The sequence below is a fragment of the Somniosus microcephalus genome, chromosome 8 (genome assembly GCF_052327205.1).
Source record: "Somniosus microcephalus isolate GS21.2 chromosome 8, FLI_Smic_1.0, whole genome shotgun sequence".
Classification (NCBI taxonomy): domain Eukaryota; kingdom Metazoa; phylum Chordata; class Chondrichthyes; order Squaliformes; family Somniosidae; genus Somniosus; species Somniosus microcephalus.
Window position 1 is genome coordinate 88,203,278 of NC_140994.1, and position 20,306 is coordinate 88,223,583.

At 48.4% G+C, this 20,306-nt stretch overlaps 1 protein-coding gene across 1 annotated transcript in view; it reads right to left on the reverse strand.

The window, feature by feature from the left end:
* Positions 1-4,225: 4,225 nt before the first annotated feature.
* Positions 4,226-20,306, reverse strand: part of LOC147113688 (catenin alpha-3-like) — a 3,852,991-nt gene continuing 3,836,910 nt past the window's right edge. The window contains exon 18 of the mRNA XM_085994990.1: positions 4,226-4,618. Within this exon, the coding sequence (XP_085851116.1) occupies positions 4,331-4,618 (288 nt within the window). The 3' untranslated portion in view covers positions 4,226-4,330. The remainder of the gene's footprint in view (positions 4,619-20,306) is intronic.

Consider the following 20,306-nt stretch of genomic DNA (forward strand, 5'->3'; position numbering starts at 1 on the left):
AACTTGCTCTACGATTTTTCCTGCCAAAGTGCATAACCTCACACTTTCCAGTATTGTATTCCATCTGCCAAGTCTCTGCCCACTTACTTAGCCTGTCTATGTCCCCTTGCAGGTTTTTTATGTCCTCCTCTCTCACTACTTTCCCTCCCATCTTAGTACCATCTGCAAACTTTGATATGTTACACTCGGTCCCCTCCTCCAAATCGTTAATATAGATTGTAAAGAGTTGGGGACCCAGCACTGACCCCTGCAGAGCACCACTGGTTACTGATTGCCAGTCTGAGAATGAACCATTTATCCCAACTCTCTGCCTTCTGTTAGATAGCCAATCCTCTATCCATGCCAGAATATTACCCCCAATCCCGTGATTTTTTATCTTAAGCAATAATCTTTTGTGTGGCACCTTGTCAAATGCCTTTTGGAAGTCTAAATACACTACGTCCACTGGTTCACCTTTATCCACCCTGTATGTTACTTCCTCAAAGAACTCCAGCAAATTTGTCAAACATGACTTCCCCTTCATAAAACCATGCTGACTTTGTCTTATTAAACTATGATTATCCAAATGTCCTGTTACTGTCTCCTTAATAATGGACTCCAAAATTTTACCTACCACAGATGTTAGGCTAACCGGTCTATAGTTTCCAGCCTTCTGTCGACTGCCCTTTTTAAATAAGGGTGTTACATTAGCAGTTTTCCAGTCTGCTGGGACCTTTGCTGAGTCCAGGGAGTTTTGGAAGATTATTACCAATGCATCCACAATCCCTACCGCCACTTCCCTCAAGACCCTTGGATGTAAGCCATCAGGTCCAGGCGATTTATTCGCCTTGAGTCCCATTATTTTACCGAGTACCACTTCCTTAGTGATTTTGATCGTGTTTATCTCCTCCCCCCCATAGCCCCCTGCTTGTCCAGTGTTGGGATATTCTTGGTGTCCTCTACTGTAAAGACTGATACAAAATATTCATTCAGTGTTTTTGCCATCTCCATATTTCCCACCATTAATTTCCCGGTCTCATCCTCTAAGGGACCAACATTTACTTTAGCCACCCTTTTTCTTTTTATATAACTATAAAAACTCTTACTATCTGTTTTTATATTTTTTGCTAATTTACTTTCATAATCTATCTTCCCTTTCCTAATCAATCTTTTTGTTATTTTTTGCTGTCTTTTAAAGTTTTCCCAATCCTCTATCCTCCCACTAGATTTGGCTACCTTATATGCCCTTGTTTTTGGTCGAATACTATCCTTAATTTCTTTACTTAGCCACGGATGGCTGTCTTTTCTTTTACACCATTTTCTTCTCAGTGGAATATACTTTTTTTGGAAGTTGTAAAATAACTCCTTAAATGTACACCACTGATCATGTATCGTCTTACCCTTTAATCTATTTTCCCAATCCACTTTGCTCAATTCTGCTCTCATACCTTCATAGTCTCCTTTATTCAAGCTTAGCACGCTTGTTTGAGATACAACCTCCTCACCCTCTAATTGAACATGGAATTCAACCATGTTATGGTCACTCATTCCAAGGGGATCCTTTACTAGGACATTTTTAATTAATCCTGTCTCGTTACACAGGACCAGATCTAAGGTTGCTTGCCCCCTGGTCGGTTCAGTTACATACTGCTCAAGAAACCCATCCCTAATACACTCAATGAACTCATCCTCAAGGCAGCCCTGCCCAATTTGATTTGTCCAGTTAATATGATAGTTAAAATCCCCCATAATTATAGATGTTCCCTTATTACAAGCCTCAACTATTTCCTGATTGATACTCCATCCAACCGAGTTGCAACTGTTCGGAGGCCTATAGACTACGCCCACTAGTGTTTTTTTCCCCTTATTATTCCTTATCTCCACCCAAACTGTTTCATTATCCTGATCTTTTGACCCAATATCATTTCTCTGTATTACAGTGATTCCTTCCTTTATTAACATAGCCACCCCACCTCCCCTTCCTTCCTGCCTGTCCTTCCTGATCGTTAAATAACCTGGTATGTTTAATTTCCAGGCATTGTCACCCTGCAGCCATGTTTCTGTAATGGCCACAAGATCATACCCATGTGTAGCTATTTGTGCCATTAACTCATCTATTTTGTTACGAATGCTACGTGCATTCAGATAGAGAACTTTCAAATGTGTTTTTTGACACTTAGTTCCTGATTTTGCCCTTTTTATTACTTTACCTTTTACTCCATACCTTCTGCCCCTTCCTGACACGCTCTGGTTTTTCATTTCCCCACTGCTACCTAAGTCTATGACCTTCTCTGTTGTCATTTTTATTATTTGTTCTCTAGGAACCTCCCCCCCACTAGTTAGTTTAATGCCCTCTCTACAGCCCTAGTTATATGATCCGCCAGGACCCTAGTCCCAGCACTGGCCAAGTGAAGCCCGTCCCAACGGAACAGCTCCCTCCTGCCCCAGTACTGGTGCCAGTGTCCCAGGAAGCAAAACCCATTTCTCCCACACCAGTCTTTGAGCCACGCATTTAACTCTCTGATTTTATTTGTCCTAGCCAAATTCGCTCGTGGCTCAGGTAATAATCCAGAGATTATTACCCTTGAGGTTCTGTTTTTTAATTTGACCCCTAGCTGCTCATACTCCTTTAACAGAACCGGCTTCCTAGTCCTATCTATGTCGTTTGTACCAACATGGACCACGACGACTGGATCCACCCCCTCCCACTGCAAGATGTTTCCACTTGTGGGGGAGACCAAAACTAGGGACCATAAAGATAAGGTGGTCACTAATAAATCCAAGAACAAATTCAAGAGAAGCTGCTTTACCCAGTGAGTGGTAAGAATGTGGAACTCGCTACCACAGGGAGTAGTTGAGGCGAATAGCGTAGATGCATTGAAGGGGAAGCTAGATAAGTACATGAGGGAGAAAGGAATAGAAGGATGTGCTAATGGGATTAGATGAAGTAGGGTGGGAGGAGGCTCCAGTGGAGCATAAACACTGACATTTTGATTTTGGGAGGGTGTGGGTGCCATTTTAGTGCTTGTCATTATTTTTAATGCAAGATGAATCATTTGTAACTAGAATATCTATATAGTCTTGTGATATTGGGGTAAATTCACTGATCTGTTGGGAGTCATGCTCCAAGGGATCGCGGGTTGGAAATGGGGCTACAGCACCGCTGATACTCCGACCCGTGCTCCCTCCTGGGAGCAGGTGAATGTACACTACCAGCATTACATTCTAATGAGCTGATTGTATACAAATATAAAACTATGAAGTGAGTGCCCTAAAGCCATAGATATTAACTAATGATTGGGGCTGAATTTCCTCAGCCTACCTGGTGTCAGAATGCCATAACTGGGATGGGTGAAGGCTAGTGGGGGCTTAAATTGGGGCAGGACTCTGTTATGCTGGGTACCCGCCTGTCAAAAATATCTGGCCTATCCGTGGGCAGGCATATAGTACACCCACCTACAAGTACGAGGGCACATGCAAATGAGGGGATGCCATCATACACAGTAATTTCCATATTTAAGCCTTTAGCATCGCTGGGCACCAGGGATGGCTGTGGATCCATGGCATCTAGCGTCGCTAAGGGTGTCAGTGGCTGCTACTTTGTTGACAGGCCTGTTGATCGTAGGGCAGTTGGTCGCCGTGGGGAAACCAGCCTATCGGGCAAAAGATTGGACTCCGCTCAGGCCCAGTCTAATTTCCTGAGGCAGCTACACCAGTCAGGCTAATGTTGGTGCAGTTGCTGCCCACTTTATGTAAATGCCCTGAGCTTGGGACTTCCGTTGGGAGTAAGGGATGCCTGGGGCCAGTGGGCAGTAGCCCCATCCCACCGTGGGTATAATGGCCCCTTTAGGTCAGTCAGCTGGCCCCAGTCAGATGTTGAAATTTAGCAGCAATCGCACAAGGTGATACTAGACACGATCATGCGACAGAACAGGTACGTACGGGATCCGGACCATCATGTCAGGAAACTATCGACCAAAATTAAAATCTTGAGTTTAGCAGCATGGCTGCTACATTAGACCAGACCCTGTTTGACAATGAGAGGGGCTGTTGGAGATACTTCTAATGATATTCCCTGTATTCTACACATTTATTTTTGTAGCGCCTCGCACTCCGTTAGTTGTTGGCGCAACTTTTCCACAGACTAATACTTGATCTTAGCACATGCATTGTAAAGTGTTACGTTATTAAATGTGTTATTACGTTAACTAACTATATGAAACATGACGTGTGGTGAGTGTAGCATGCTTGGGAGGAACAGGTGACTTTGGGCCTACGGTTCCCAAAGCTCTCCATCACTGGAGTTTTTCCTCGTCTCATGTCTGGGTCTGTTGTAGACGCATTGATAGTTTTATTGAGCGTTCCTTCCCCTGAACTCACTCATGGCTTTAACGGGGTGGATCTTTTTCTTAGCGGAGCCCTTCCTCACTGCAGCTGACAAATCCTCAGGCTTCTCTCGTTTGATCAAAGGTTTCTTTTCTGGAACCTTCATCCTCCACATGATGGCGGAGTGACATGCGCCCGAGGGGCTCTGCAGCCTGATGATCTTGGTTGATGCGATGTAGGACATCTTCACCGTGTCCACCACCGTATTCATCAAATTCTTGGCGGCCTGAATGAGGGAAGTAATACTGTCCAACTGTTGACATAAAATAAGAGAACAAAATTAATTCCTGTTAAATGCTTTCAAAGAAATCTTTTACACAGCTATTTTCAGTGATTGAGAAATACAAGCTGCATTGTTAGGGAATGATGGTGTTTGTTAACATTTATTGGACAGTTCAGCTGGGTCCTTTCCTTTGAAAAAGTCCCATTCGCCCATCACCCCTGTGCTTGCTGACCTACATTGACTCCCAGTTAAGCAACGCCTCGATTTCAAAATTCCCATCCTTGTTTTCAAATCCCTCCATGGCCTCACCCCTCCCTATCTCTGTAATCTCCTCCAGCCCCACAACCCCCCCGAGATATCTGCACTCCTCCAGTTCTGGTCTCTTGTGTATCCCCAATTTTAATCGCTCCATCATTGGTGGCCATGCCTTCAGCTACCTGGGCCCGAAGCTCTGGAACGTGCACCCTAAACCTTTCCACCTCTCTAGCTCTCTCTCCTCACTGAGCCTGTCGAGATCCCCTTGAAGCCTCGTCACATCCTCTTCACAACTGACACTGCCACCTAGCTTTGTATCATCAGCAAATTTGGAAATGTTACATTTAGTCCCCTCATCCAAATCATTGATATAGATTGTGAATAGTTGGGGCCCAAGCACCGATCCTTGCGGTACCCCACTAGTCACAGCCTGCCATCCTGAAAAAGACCCGTTTATCCCTACTCTTTGTTTTCTGTCTGTTAACCAATTCTCAGTCCATGCTAGTATATTACCCCCAATTCCATGTGCCCTAATTTTGTTCACCAACCTCTTGTGTGGGACCTTATCGAAGGCCTTCTGAAAATCCAGATACACCACATCTACCAGTTCCCCTTTGTCTACTCCACTAGTTACATCCTCAAACAACTCCAGTAGGTTTGTCAAACAGAGAGCATAGCCCATGTATCAGGAGGCAGTATCTGAGGCACTTCAGCAGGCAGCTGGGTCTCCTTACCATTGTTAGTAAACCTCCATTTTCTTAGCGGGTGGGGTGGGGCTGTTCTCTTAGAACTTTACTGGACCGCCTGCTCTGAAACCTGTGGCACCGTCAGCCTCGGGCACAGGCTGATCCTGCACCAGTTGTTTATTTGCTGTGTTCCACACTTTTACATTCAAATTATTAGACAAGATTTTATTTTTAAAAGATGATGATAAACTGATATGCTTTATGAGCTGAGGATCGCAGCTTGATGACACAGCTCCACCCCCTTGTGTAATTGCCCACTTACCCCATCACGTCTAGACAAACAATCCAACAGAATTTACAACCATCACTTGGACTTGGGTGTATGGGACACAATTTCAAAATTTGCAGATGACACAAAACTTGGAAATATAGTGAACAGTGAGGAGGATAGTGATAGACTTCAAGAGGACATAGACAGGCTGGTGGAATGGGCGAACACATGGTAGATGAAGTTTAACGCGGAAAAGTGCGAAATGATACATTTTGGTAGGAAGAACGAGGAGAGGCAATATAAACTAAAGGGTACAATTCTAAAGGGGGTGCATGAACAGAGTCACCTGGGGGCATATGTGCCCAATATTTGAAGGTGGCAGGGCAGGTTGAAATAGTGGTTAAAAAAGCATACGGGATACTGGGCTTCATAAATAGAGGCATAGAGTACAAAAGCAAGGAAGTTATGATGAACCTTTATAAAACACTGGTTCGGCCTCAGCTGGAGTACTGTGTCCAATTCTGGGCACCGCACTTTAGGAAGGATGTGAAGGACTTAGAGAGGGTGCAGAAAAGATTTACAAGAATGGTTCCAGGGATGAGGGACTTCCGTTATGTGGATAGACTGGAGAAGCTGGGGTTGTTTGCCTTAGAGCAGAGAAGGTTGAGAGGAGATTTGATAGAGGTGTTCAAAATCATGAGAGGTCTAGACAGAGTAGATAGAGAGAAAATGTTCCCATTGGCAGAAGGGTCGAGAACCAGAGGACACAGATTTAAGGGGATTGGCAGAAGAATCAAAGGCGACATGAGGAAAAACTTTTTTACGCAGCGAGTGGTTAGGATCTGGAATGCACTGCCTGAGAGGGTGGTGGAGGAAGATTCAATCATGGTTTTTAAAAGGGAATTAGCTAAGTACCTGAAGGAAAAGAATTTGCAGGGCTACGGCAAAAGGGCAGGGGCGTGGGACTAGCTGAAGTGCTCTTGCAAGGAGCTGGCACGGGCTCGACGGGCTGAATGGCCTCCTTCTGTGCTGTAAACATTTTATGTTAAATATCCACCACGTTATTCTCAATACTCAGCAGAGCTCAAAGACGCCAAATAAATGTTGTCACAAAATCTCAAAAAATGTAAGAAATAAAAACAGAAAATGCTGGAAATACTCAGCAGGTCAGGCAGCATCTGTGGAGAGAGAAACAGAGTTAACGTTTCAGGTCGATGACCCTTCGTCAAAAAATGTAAGCCCTGATTTTAAGCGAACCCGCCCGGCGGGAATGGGGCAGGTTAGAGTCGGACACCCGTTTAACACTCTGTCCGATTTTACTCATTGTGGAATTCCATGGAGTGACATAGGTCATGGGGACAGGTACAAGTATCAGGGAATGAAAAAGATCAGGGGGGCAGATACATGTGTCAGGAAGAGTCAAAGGTCAGGGGGATGATACATGTGTCAGGAAGAGTCAAAGGTCCAAAGAACATAAGAAATAGGAGCAGGAGTCGCCATTTGGCCCTTCAAGCCTGCTCCGCCATTCAATAAAATCATGGCTGTTCTTCTACCTCATCTTCACTTTCCTGCACTATCCCCATATCCCTTGATTGCCTTAATATTCAAAAATCTATCGATCTCTGTCTTGAATATACTCAATGACTGAGCCTCCACAGTCCTCTGGAGTAGAGAATTCCAAAGATTCACCACGCTCTGAGTGAAGAAATTTCTCCTCATCTCAGTCCTAAGTGGCTGACCCCTTATTCTGAGACTGTGGCCCCTGGTTCTAGACTCCCCAGCCAGGGGAAACATCCTCTATGCATCTACCCTGTGGAACGCTGTAAGAATTTTGTATGTTTCAATGAGATCACCTCTCATTCTTCTAAACTTTAGAGAGTATATCTGTCTTGGGGACAGATACATGTGTCAGGGAGAGTCAAAGGTCATGGGGACAGATACATGTGTCAGGGAGAGTCAAAGGTCATAGAAACATAGAAGATAGGAGTAGGAGTAGGCCATTCGGCCCTTCAAGCCTGCTCCGCCATTCAATGAGATCATGGCTGATCATCCAAATTCAGTACCCTGTCCCTGCCTTCTCCCCATATCCCTTGATCCCTTTAGCCTTAAGAAATATATCCAACTCCTTCTTGAATATATTTAATGAATTGGCCTCCACCGCCCTCTGTGGCAGAGAATTCCATAGGTTCACCACTCTCTGGGTGAAGAAATTCCTCATCTCAGTCCTAAATGGCTTACCCCTTATCCTTAGACTATGACCCCTAGTTCTGGACTCCCCGGCCATCGGGAACATCCTTCCTGCATCTAGTCTGTCCAGGCCTGACAGAATTTTATAGGTTTCGATGAGATCCCCTCTCAATCTTCTATTGTATCAGTCAAAGGTCATGGGACAGATACATGTGTCAGGAGTGTCAAAGGTCAGGGGACAGATGCATGTGTCTGGGAGTGACAAAGTCATGGGACAGATACATGTGTTAGGAGTGTCAAAGGTCAGGGGATGGGTACATGTGTCAGGAGTGTCAAAGGTCAGGGGACAGATGCATGTGTCAGGGAGTGACAAAGGTCATGGGATGCATACATGTGTCAAGGAGTACTCACTATTCACTTCAATAGGACCTGTTGCTTTGGATTCCCTGGGGCTGATCTGATGCCAGTTGACCCCAGGGATAATCACTGCCATTTGACACGGCTGCTAATTCAGTCAGTAGAGGTGCACTGGGGATTGGATACCCCTGACTTTGGGCCGGTCCAAAGTATTGACTACCATAAAAGTGAAGATTGTCACTGAAGGACAAATATACCCATGGATTAGCGCAGAGGTAAGTGAATGGAGGATGGGACAAATTTGTGTCTCGTCCACCCCAAATCTAAAGTCTTTTTTTGGTAAATAAAAATTCAATTGCACTGTTTCATAACATTCAAATGTCCTCATTTAGATACTGATTTATGTGAAAATGAAAACTTTACAGAACCTTAAATATTGCAGCTAACAGTGTATATTAGCACTAACACTTTCAGCTACTGGCAGATGTTAGAGATGTAACAGGTTTTAAGCAAGTTCAAGGGCAGGGAGAGGGGAGGAAAGAGCAATAGGGAAGGTCTGTGATAGGGTGGAACAAGATAAAAGAGACAAACGGAAATCCCATCGGAGAGAAGAGCAGAACTTCTTCAAGTTGGGCATTCCTAGAAGAGATGTGGCAGTGAATTAAACACCAGAACTAAAGCAAAATACTGCGGATGCTGGAAATCTGAAATAAAAACAGAAAATGCTGGAAATATTCAGCAGATCAGACAGCATCTGTGGAGAGAGGAACAGAGTTTACATTTCAGGTCGATGACCTTTAGTCAGAACTGGCATTTCTGTTTGTCTCTTTTACCTTGTTCTACCCTATCACGGACCTTCCCTTTTGTTCTTTCCTCCCCACCCCCCTCTTTCCCTGCCTCTGCACTTGCTTAAAACCTGTTATATTTCTAACTTTTGCAGTTCTGACGAAAAGTCATCGACCTGAAATGTTAACTCTGTTTCTCTCATTTTAAATCCATTGACTTCAACCTGTAGAGTCTAAATCAGGGGATGCCATTCTGGACAGACCCACCATGACTACAGTGTTCATATTTGATCATCAAGACGTACATGTTACACTCGAGGCTATGGAGCTGGTGCAGGGAATTGCTATGAGGCCGATCAGCGACGTCAGAAGATTGAGCTATCTGGAAAGACTGAGGGGATTGGGATTCTGTAGTCTTGAAATGAGGAGACCGAGAAGGAACCGTATATTCAAGATACTGTGGCGTACCGATCACAGAACGGACACAATCCGCTTTCCGGTCCGTAGACTATAAATCAGGCGTCATGCCTTTAAGAAGAATCGCACCTTTAAGAAACTCGATCTGCAACATAGTTAAGCCCAGAGCGGGGGAGGAGCAGTCAAAGCTGTGCACTGATGAAAGAGAGTTGTACTTTGTGTAGTCTCTGACTCCATTTTGTGTTCAGCATGCAGCCTCAACAATTAAACCTTTTCTGTTGAACCTCTCCGAGTTCAGTATTTTTTGCTAGGAGTACGTAGACTCCTACATTGGCGACCCCGATGCTCAGGACGACTCCTAAGCGTAACCATGGCTGACACAAACGCAGTTTCTGTGAAGCTGCCGGAGTTCTGGGAGAACCTGGCCACCGCCTGGTTCCTTCAAGCCGAATCGCAATTCCGACTCCGCGGCATCACCGCCGATGCAACAATGTACGACTACCTCCTCGCCTCCCTGGGCAGCTCCACAATCACGAAAGTCTGGACAACACTACAAAACCCTCCGGAGGAAGGCAAGTACACACATCTCAAGGCCACGCTCATTAAAAAATTCACAGCCTCCCAATTCGTGCGCAACTGCCACCTCCTCGACCTCCCAGGCCTCGGTGGCTCCACGCCATCAGACTTGCTCTCACACATGCTTGCTCTTGTAGTGTATGTACCTTTAAGAGCCCCTGTGTACTGTAATACCGGTCGTGACCACTCGGGCTATATAAGCCTGTATAGTGTCTTGTATCTTTTAGTTCACCTCCAGACTTTGTTCAGTAAACACCTGTTAAACGAACTCCTGCATTCCTTGTCTCCATTAACACACGGATACAACAGTGGCGATGAATTGTAAACGGACTTACCTGCAATTCGGCAGCACCTCAAGGAGATCGATTCCTCAGACGAAGGTCAAAGAAAAAAAAACTGTGGTTTCACCAGCTAGCCTGGCAGGTACTGCACTAATCCTTCCTGGGCGGCGGGCTGGGGCTCGATCGGGTGGCTCTGCAGCGGGGCCGAGCAGCGAGTCAGAAGGCGGAGGCAAACAGAGACGGAGGGTGGAGCACTCGGGAGACGGCCGGCGCTGCAAAGCAGGTCGGCGTTCGGACCAAGCAGAGGGAGGGAAAAGTCCCAGAGAGTCCGGCAGGAACGAGTCTCCAACTATTAAAAATATCTGTGTAAATAAAAACCGCGGAGAACAGCGTTGTCAGCAGCGGCAACAGCGGGAAAGCGCGGGAGGCGCCATTTTTTCTCGGCAGGAAAGAAAGGAAAGCGCGGGAGGCGCCATTTTTGATTTTCAGGATGCCTAAGGCTGGCATAATTACTGCTTTCGATAGTGATATAGAGGATTGGACCACATATGTGGAAAGAGTGGAGGTATATTGCACAGCGAATGAAGCAGAGGATGATAAAAAGGCATCGGTAATTCTAAATCTGATGGGCGCAAGGACATACGGGCTGTTACGAAACTTAATCACTCCAGCCAAACCGATGGACAAGAATTTTAAGGAAATTGTTGATACCCTACAGGAGCACTTAAACCCAACACCGCTGCTGATAGCGGAACGATTCAAATTCTTCAGGAGGAATCAGCACAAGAATGAAAGTAACGCTGATTACCTCACTGAATTAAGAAAGCTGTCAAAGCACTGCCAATTCGGGGCAGGACGGGCAGATTCTCTACGAGACAAGTTCGTCTGCGGTCTCCTAAGTGAAGGAACACAGAAAAGGCTACTTTCTGAGAAAGATTTGACACTGGACAAGGCTTTCAGTGTGGCTGTATCATACGAAGCAGCAGCAAGAGGAGCTGCAGAGATAGAGCAAAAGCCACAGGACTTCGGCACCCATGAAATGACACGGGGTTTCGAGAGATGTTATCGCTGCGGCAGATCCACCCATGACCAGAGGGACTGCTGGTTCAAGGACAAAGCATGCAGACAATGCGGAAAGATGGGACACATTGCACGTGTATGCCGATCTGGAAAGAAAAAATCCACTGACAGAAAATAAATCAATAAGGAAAAGTACAGAAAGGTACAAATGATGACGGACAGTAGCTCCGAAGACCAGAAGAGCGATAGCGACTCCGGAAACAAAAGAATAAGCTGTCTCAAATTACATAATGTAATTGCCAAAGAAGATTACCAGACCATTTGGGTTACCCTCACGATAGCGGGGTCCCCAGTTAAAATGGAGCTAGATACAGGATCAGCTCTGACCGTCATAAGTCGACGGGATTACGAGTGGCTATTTCCGCATATATCTTTGAAAGACACATCCATTATCTTGAAGACATATGCGGGGCAGAAAGTATACCCCAGAGGGAAAATAAGGGTGCCTGTTGTATACAACGGCAAGGAAATACAAAAGTTGTATTTATACGTTCTGCAAGATGGTGGTCCACCGCTGTTGGGATGTGAATGGATCAGGAAGATACGTTTAGACTGGCACTCCATTCAGGCACTGACGGTGACCAGTAAGAAAAAAAAATGATGATGACGTCATACCCGAACGATTAAAAGACATCTTGGCCAACACCAAAGAAGTGTTTCAACAGGAACTAGGAACCTTGAAAGGCGTCACCGCCTCAATAAAAGTGGAAGATGCGGCAATTCCCAAGTTTTTTAAGGCAAGGCCGGTGCCATACGCAATTCGTCCAGCAGTCGAGGCAGAGCTGGAGAATTTGGAAAAGGCAGGCGTGTTATCCAAGGTAGATTGTAGCGAGTGGGCAACACCCATCGTCCCGGTCATGAAGAAAACGTTGAATAATAATAAATCTGAAGAACAGAGAAAAATTCGCATCTGTGGGGACTTCAAGGTGACTGTAAACCTGGTCCTTCACACGGTACATTATCCTCTTCCGAGGATAGAAGATATTTTCGCCTCACTATCCGGAGGGAAACGTTTCACCAAAATTGACTTGGCACAGGCATATCTACAGATGGAGGTTGAGGAGGCCTCTAAAAAGTATCTCACGATAAGGGCAGCACGGTGGCATAGTGGTTAGCACTGTTGCCTCACAGCGCCAGGGACCCGGGTTCAAATCCGGCCTCGGGTGACTGTCTGTGTGGAGTTTGCACATTCTCCCCGTGTTTGCGTGGGTTTTCTCCGGGTGCTCCGGTTTCCTCCCACAGTCCAAAGATGTGCGGGTTAGGTTGATTGGCCATGATAAAAATTGGCCCTTAGTGTTAGGGGGGATTAAATACGTGGGGTTATGGGGTTATGGGGATAGGGCTTGTGTGGGATGGCTGTCAGTGTAGGGACTGGGTGCTCGGGTTTGGATGATCAGCCATGATCTCGTTGAATGGCGGAGCAGGCTCGAAGGGCCGAATGGCCGACTCCTGCTCCTATATTCTATGTTTCTATAAACACACACAAAGGCCTTTACCAGTACAATCGACTGGTTTTCGGAGTAGCATCAGCTCCAGCTATCTGGCAAAGAGCTATGGAGCAAGTCCTGCAAGGGATTCCGGGGACTCAATGCTACCTAGATGACATCCTTGTAACAGGAGAAAACGATAACGAGCACCTTGCCAATTTGGAACAGGTGCTCACTAGGCTGAGAGAATGGAGCCTACGAGCAAATCGCCCCAAGTGCGAATTTTTCCTGAAAAAATATCATATTGTGGCCATATAATTAACGAAGAAGGGTTGCATAAGTCACCTGAAAAAATTGAAGCGGTCATAAAAGCCCCAGCACCTGAAAATGTCTCACAATTAAGGTCGTTCCTGAGATTGATAAATTACTATCATAAATTTTTACTGAACTTGTCAACTGTTTTGCACCCTCTTAACGCACTGCTACAAACGGGAGTAATTTGGAAATGGAGCGAAGACTGTAATCGTGCCTTCCATAAATGCAAAGGCTTGATCACGTCCAAGGAAGTGTTGGCTCATTACAACCCATCACTGCCAATCAGACTGGCATGCGATGCATCCCCTTACGGCGTAGGAGCGGTATTATCGCATAGATTCCCTGATGGCTCGGAGCGGCCGATAGCTTTTGCGTCACGCTCATTGAACTCAGCTGAGCGTAACTATGCCCAGATCGACAGGGAAGCACTCAGCCTGGTATGGGGAGTGAAGAAATTCAACCATTACCTACACGGACAAAAATTTACCTTGTTGACTGACCATCAACCACTTGTCTCCATATTCAACCCTAAAAAGGGCGTTCCCATTATGACAGCGCAAAGGCTACAGAGGTGGTCCCTTTTCCTAGGGGCACACCAATATGACATAGAATACAAAGGATCAAAACAGCATGGGAATGCTGACGGGTTATCGCGCCTACCGTTGCCAACGGTAGAAGAGGCACCTACAGTGGACCCAGTGGAGATGTTCCACTCAACCATAGTGGAATGTCTACCAGTAACAAATTCTACCATTCAAAAGGAAACGAGAAATGACCCGACTCTCTCACGAGTCTACGATTTAATGGTGAAGGGATGGCCAGCACATGGCAAACCACTGTTGCCAGCATTCTCGCAAAGAAGAGAACAGCTGTCAGTGTGCCGAGGAACCTTGATGTGTGGATCCAGAGTGGTGATTCCACCCAAACTCCAGGATAAAGTGCTAAAGGAGCTTCACGAGGGGCATCTGGGTGGAGTGAAAATGAAGAACCTAGCCAGAGCATTTGTGTGTTGGCCAGGTATCGATGGAGACATCGAAGAAATGACCAAGAGCTGTCTAGGATGCCAGAAGGTCCAAAACGCCCCACCACAAGCCCCTCTACATCCATGGGAGTGGTCCTCATCTCCATGGCAAAGGGTACACATCGACTTTGCTGGTCCATTTATGGACTCAATGTTCTTAATCGCGGTTGATGCACACTCCAAGTGGCCGGAGGTAATAAAGATGTCCTCCACCACCACGGAAAAAACCATCACAGTATTAAGGACCATATTTGCCAGGAATGGGCTGCCTGAACAGATCTGTTCTGATAATGGACCGCAATTTGTGTCCGAAGAATTCAGGAAGTTCTTAAAAAACAATGGGGTTAAGCACTACACGTCCGCCCCATACCATCCCGCCACCAATGGATTAGCTGAAAGGTTTGTCCAGACCTTCAAGAAGGCCATAAAGGCCATGGGTAATGAAGACATAAATCTACAACATAAGGTAGATAACTTCTTGTTTGCGTACAGGAATGCAACACATGTGGTTACAAACCAAACTCCCGCCATGATGTTTTTCAATAGAAGACTAAGATGCCGGCTGGATTTGATCAAGCCAAACATCAGAAGGGACGTAGAGAACCGGCAATTTCAAGGCATGAATGAAAGGCCAATTAGAACCTTCCAGATAGGTCAACAAGTTTTGGCCCGGGACTACCGTACCGAGAAATGGCAGCCTGGAACTATTTGCACATGACTAGGACCGCTGATGTATACCGTGGACATTGGTGAAAGCATAATAAGGCGCCATGCTGACCAGGTCATAGAGTCATCCGAAAAGGGACAACCTACACCACAACTCTATACGCCTCATGATGAAGCAGAGATACCCATAGTATCTACCTCCGATCCGGTGATACTGGAACCAGATGAACCCGACACTGGCATTCAAGCCGAATCGACCTTGCCAAAAGAACCTACTACACCACTGAAAACTACTACACCACCGAGGCGTTATCCGGACCGAGTCAGGAAGCCTCCAGAGAGACTGACTTATAATTGATTAACTGCAGCAAATGTGTAGATTATTGTTCTTGTAAACATGTTAATTAATGATTACTTAAAATGTTATGTACTAATTATCTAAAAGGGGAGGAATTGTAGTGTATGTACCTTTAAGAGCCCCTGTGTACTATAATACCGGTAGTGACCACTCGGGCTATATAAGCCTGTATAGTGTCTTGTATCTTTTAGTTCACCTCCAGACTTTGTTCAGTAAACACCTGTTAAACCAACTCCTGCATTCCGTGTCTCCATTAACACACGGATACAACAGCTCTGACCGACGAGAGACCGCCCGGCTCACTCTTCCGCACGCTCTTTATCCGCCAACTACCTCCCAGCATCCGCCCGGTGATCGTGGCGTCCAACCTCATGGACCTCGAGGCCCTGGCCGACAAAGCCGATAAGCTCCTGTCCGCCAGCTCCAACCACGTTGTCACCCCCGACCTGGCCTCCGCAGCGTCGGCGCGTGCTCCACCCTCTATCGCGCGGCCACACAGCTCGGCCACGAGGCCCCCCAGGCCCCCACGTCCCCCAAGACCTCAAAAACCCATGGCCTGTTGGTCGACATGCCTCGGGGCCGCCTCGTGGACATGAACACCATGTCACCTGTCCCGGGCGCCATGGCCCCCCCCCAACCCGCCGAAATGGCGTGGCAGTGCCGCGCCCGCTCAACGGACAACTACTCAGCACTCCTGGCTGAGTTCCCAGCCTCACCAACCCGACCTTCTCCGCAAAGGTTGCTAAGCATGGGGTAGAACACTTCATCCCCACCACAGGCCCACCGGTGTATGCCCACGCCCGCAGGCTGGACCCGGCCAAGCTGGAGATCACGCGGGCCGAGTTCACCACAATGGAACAGCTCGGCATCATCCGCCGCTCCAACAGCCCCTGGGCCACCCCACTCCACATCGTCACCAAACCTGACGGGGGATGGCGCCCCTGCGGGGACTACCGGCGTCTAAACAACGCCACCACGCCGGATCGGTACCCCATACCGCACATTCAAGAATTCTCGGCTAGACTGGCCGGCCGCTCAGTCTTCTCCAAAGTCGACCTGGTGCGCGGTTACCATCAGGTGCCAGTCCACCCCACGGACGTTCCCAAGACGGCCATAATCACCCCTTTTGGGCTATTCGAGTTCCTCCGAATGCCCTTCGGCCTCAAAAACGCAGCCCAGGCCTTCCAGCGGCTCATGGACTCGGTCCTCCGGGACCTGAAGTTCCCCTTTGTCTACCTGGATGACATCCTGGTAGCTAGTTCCTCCAAGCAGGAACGCATCGAGCACCTCCGCACCCTGTTCCAGTGGCTCAGTGAGCACGGGCTCATCATCAGCCCAGCCAAGTGCCAATTCGGCCTCAGCAGGATCGAATTCCTCGGCCACCACATCACGCAGGACGGAGCCATTCCCCTGCCCACCAAGGTGCAAGCCGTCCAGCAGTTCCCCCGGCCTACCACCATCAAAGGCCTCCAGGAGTTCTTGGGGATGATCAACTTTTACAACCGCTTCATTCCCGGAGCGGCCTCCCTCATGTGGCCCCTATACAAAGCCCTCCGGGGTAAGAAAGACAGAATGGCGATCGAGTGGTCGGCGGACATGTTGACCACTTTCGACTCGACCAAAAAGGCGCTCGCCGACGCCACCATGCTCGCTCACCCACAGCCCAACGCCAGGGTGGCCCTCACCACGGACGCCTCCGACCACGCGGTCGGCGCCGTGTACGAACAGTGGGTCGACGGGGCCTGGCAACCGCTGGCATTTTTCAGCCACCAACTGCGCCCCCCGGAGGCCAAATACAGCGCCTTTGACCGCAAGCTCCTCGCACTGTACCTGGCAGTCCGCCATTTTAGATTTCTTCTGGAGGGCTGCCCCTTCACCGCGTTTGTCGACCACAAACCCCTGACATTCGCGATGGCGAAATCTGCGGACCCGTGGTCAGCCAGGCAACAACGCCAGCTCGCCGCGGTGTCCGAATTCACCACGGACATCCGGCACGTCTCCGGTCAAGACAACGTGGTGGCCGACTGCCTATCCCGCCCCGCCGTCCACGGCGCCCACCTGGCAGTGGACTATGCACAACTGGCAGCGGAGCAACGCACCGACCCCGATCTGCTCTCCGTGCCCACAACCCTCCCAGGGCTGCGACTGACCGACGTCGCCTGTGGCCCGTCCACTGTCACAGTCAAATGCGACACCTCCTTGGCGCAACCCCGCCCCGTAGTCCCGGCGTCCTGGCGAAAACGGGTGTTCGACATCGTCCACGGCCTCTCACACCCCGGCACCCGCGCGTCCATTAGACTGGTGGCCAACCGATTTGTCTGGCGCGGCCTGCGCAAAGATGTGCGCGTCTGGGCCAGATCCTGCATAGCTTGCCAGCGTGCCAAAATCCACCAACACGTCAAAGCCCCACTCGAGGAGTTCACCATGCCAGAAAGAAGGTTCGACCACGTCCACATTGACCTCGTCGGCCCCCTGCCGCCATCACAAGGTCACACGCACCTGCTGACAATCGTGGACCGTACCACCCGCTGGCCCAAGGCCATTCCACTGACATCCACCACCACCGCCGACATTGCGAGGGCGTTCATCGGTACCTGGGTCGCTTGGTTCGGCGTCCCCTTCGACATGACGTCGGATAGAGGCCCGCAGTTCACCTCTGATCTGTGGGCCGCCATCGCCCGAAACCTCGGGGTGGCCGTTCACCGCACCACGGCTTACCAACCCCAAGCCAACGGACTGTGCGAGCGATTCCACAGGTCCATGAAGGCGTCCCTTCGCGCCAGCCTCAAGGACGAGGCTTGGATCGACCGCCTCCCGTGGGTGCTACTCGGCCTACACTCCGCGGTCAAGGAAGACCTGCAAGCCTCGGCGGCGGAACTCGTGTACGGCCAGCCGCTGCGCGTACCTGGAGAGTTCCTGCCCACCGCCACGACCCCCTGGTCGGCTGACCAGCAACGCCGCGCTTTCGCCAACCGAGCACAACATTTCGCTCCGGTACCCACCGGCCGGCACGGCGAACAGCAACCCGCGTACCACCTAGCCTGCACATGGCCAAATTTGTTTTCATGCGCCATGACGCCCACCGAGGACCTCTACGGCCCCCATACGACGGACCCTACAAGGTACTCCAGACGGGGAACAAGTTCTTCCTCCTCGAAGTGGGCGGCAGAACTGACAAGGTGTCGGCCGACTGGCTCAAGCTGGCGCACCTAGAGCCTGACGAACCCGTTCAAGTGGGCCAACCCCCACCGCGGGGTAGACCGCCTAAGAGCCCGACGCGTCCGACCGCCCCGCTCCCGACACCAACTGCCAAAAGCCGTTCTGGCCGTGCCATGAAGCCACCACGCCAGTTCGTACACTCCCTGCTAGCAGATTCTGGGGGCAGCTGTGCGGCGTACCGATCACAGAATGGACACAATCCGCTTTCCGGTCCGTAGACTATAAATCAGGCGTCATGCCTTTAAGAAGGATCACACCTTTAAGAAACTCGATCTGCAACATAGTTAAGCCCAGAGCGGGGGAGGAGCAGTCGAAGCTGTGCACTGATGAAAGAGAGTTGTACTTTGTGTAGTCTCTGGCTCCATTTTGTGTTCAGCATGCAGCCTCAACAATTAAACCTTTTCTGTTGAACCTCTCCGAGTTCAGTATTTTTTGCTAGGAGTACGTAGACTCCTACAATACTACCAATAAGATTAGCCCAGAGCACTACTTCAAGGCAGTCAGTGAAGGCTAGAAGGCCACATTGAGGACTGACATCAGGAAGAACTTCTTGCAAAGAATGATGAACACATGGAATGGAATTCTGGATAGAGGAGCGACGGCAAAAACCTTAGGGCCATTCAAGGTACAGAAAGAAAGAACTTGTATTTATATAGTGCCTTTCACAGCCTTAGGACATCCCAAAGCACTTTACAGCCAATGAAGTACTTGTGAAGCGTAGTCACTGTTGTAATTTAGAAAACGCACAGCCAATTTGCACACAGCAAGGTCCCACAAACAGCAATGAGATAAATGACCAGATAATCTGTTTTAGTAGTGTTGGTTGAGGGATAAATATTGCCCAGGACACCGGGGAGAACTGCCTTGCTCCTCTTCAAGTAGTGCCGTGGGATCTTTTACATCCATCGACCTGAAACATTGACTCTATTTCTCTCTCCACGGATGTTGCCTGGCCTGCTGAGTTTTTCCAGCATTTTCTGTTGTTATTTCTGTAAGTTTATTTGTTCCCTGGACAGATGAGCTCAATAAGCTTAATGAACTCCCTCATCTTTATCTATCTTGTGCAATTTGAGCAGAATCAAACATTCCTTTGCCTTTAATAAAAAAAAAGCAGAACAGAATCATAGTTGGTTGTAACTGAGGCCATGCTATTTGATTGAGTGCCTTGCTGAGTGATTTAACTCTTCCTTTCATCAAGCTGGCTGGCCTCAATCAGCACCTGCTGTGTTCCCTGTGTGCGCTGTTGTTCTGTCCTCACTCCAGTGCAGTGATTGCAGTTCTCCAGCCCAAAGCCTGAAGCCGAACCCTAGCCCTGTTTTGACATTTCCCAGATGCCGTTTTAAACAGCGAATGTCACAGTTGCTATCACTTTTTATTATCTATATATATAAAGCAGCTCTTATATAGTGTGACATCGAGGTCGACCAATCGTACGCCGGGTTGCTGGCGCGTGCGGCCGGGCCCTCCTCCGGTCGAGTGACGGGACGATTGACCAATCCTACGCTTCGGTGACCTGACGGTCGACCAATCGGTGCATGTGTGGGCGGGCCTTATCATTCTGAACCGAGGTGAGTGGCCGCCATCTTGATTCTTCACAATTTTTTCCCCACACTTTCTGTGTGTTAGGGAACTAAGGTGAATATTTGAATTATGTGTTACGGAATTAAATAACAATTTATTTGTGTTTTAAATTGTATTTAGCAACAGGAGGAAATGAAGTGATCCCCTACCCTTCGCCTGGAGGCTCACCTACTTTGACGGCCGTTTCGAGCGGCTGTGCCGGCGCCGGGCGGCTAGCGGCCCGGGCAAGCTCAGGC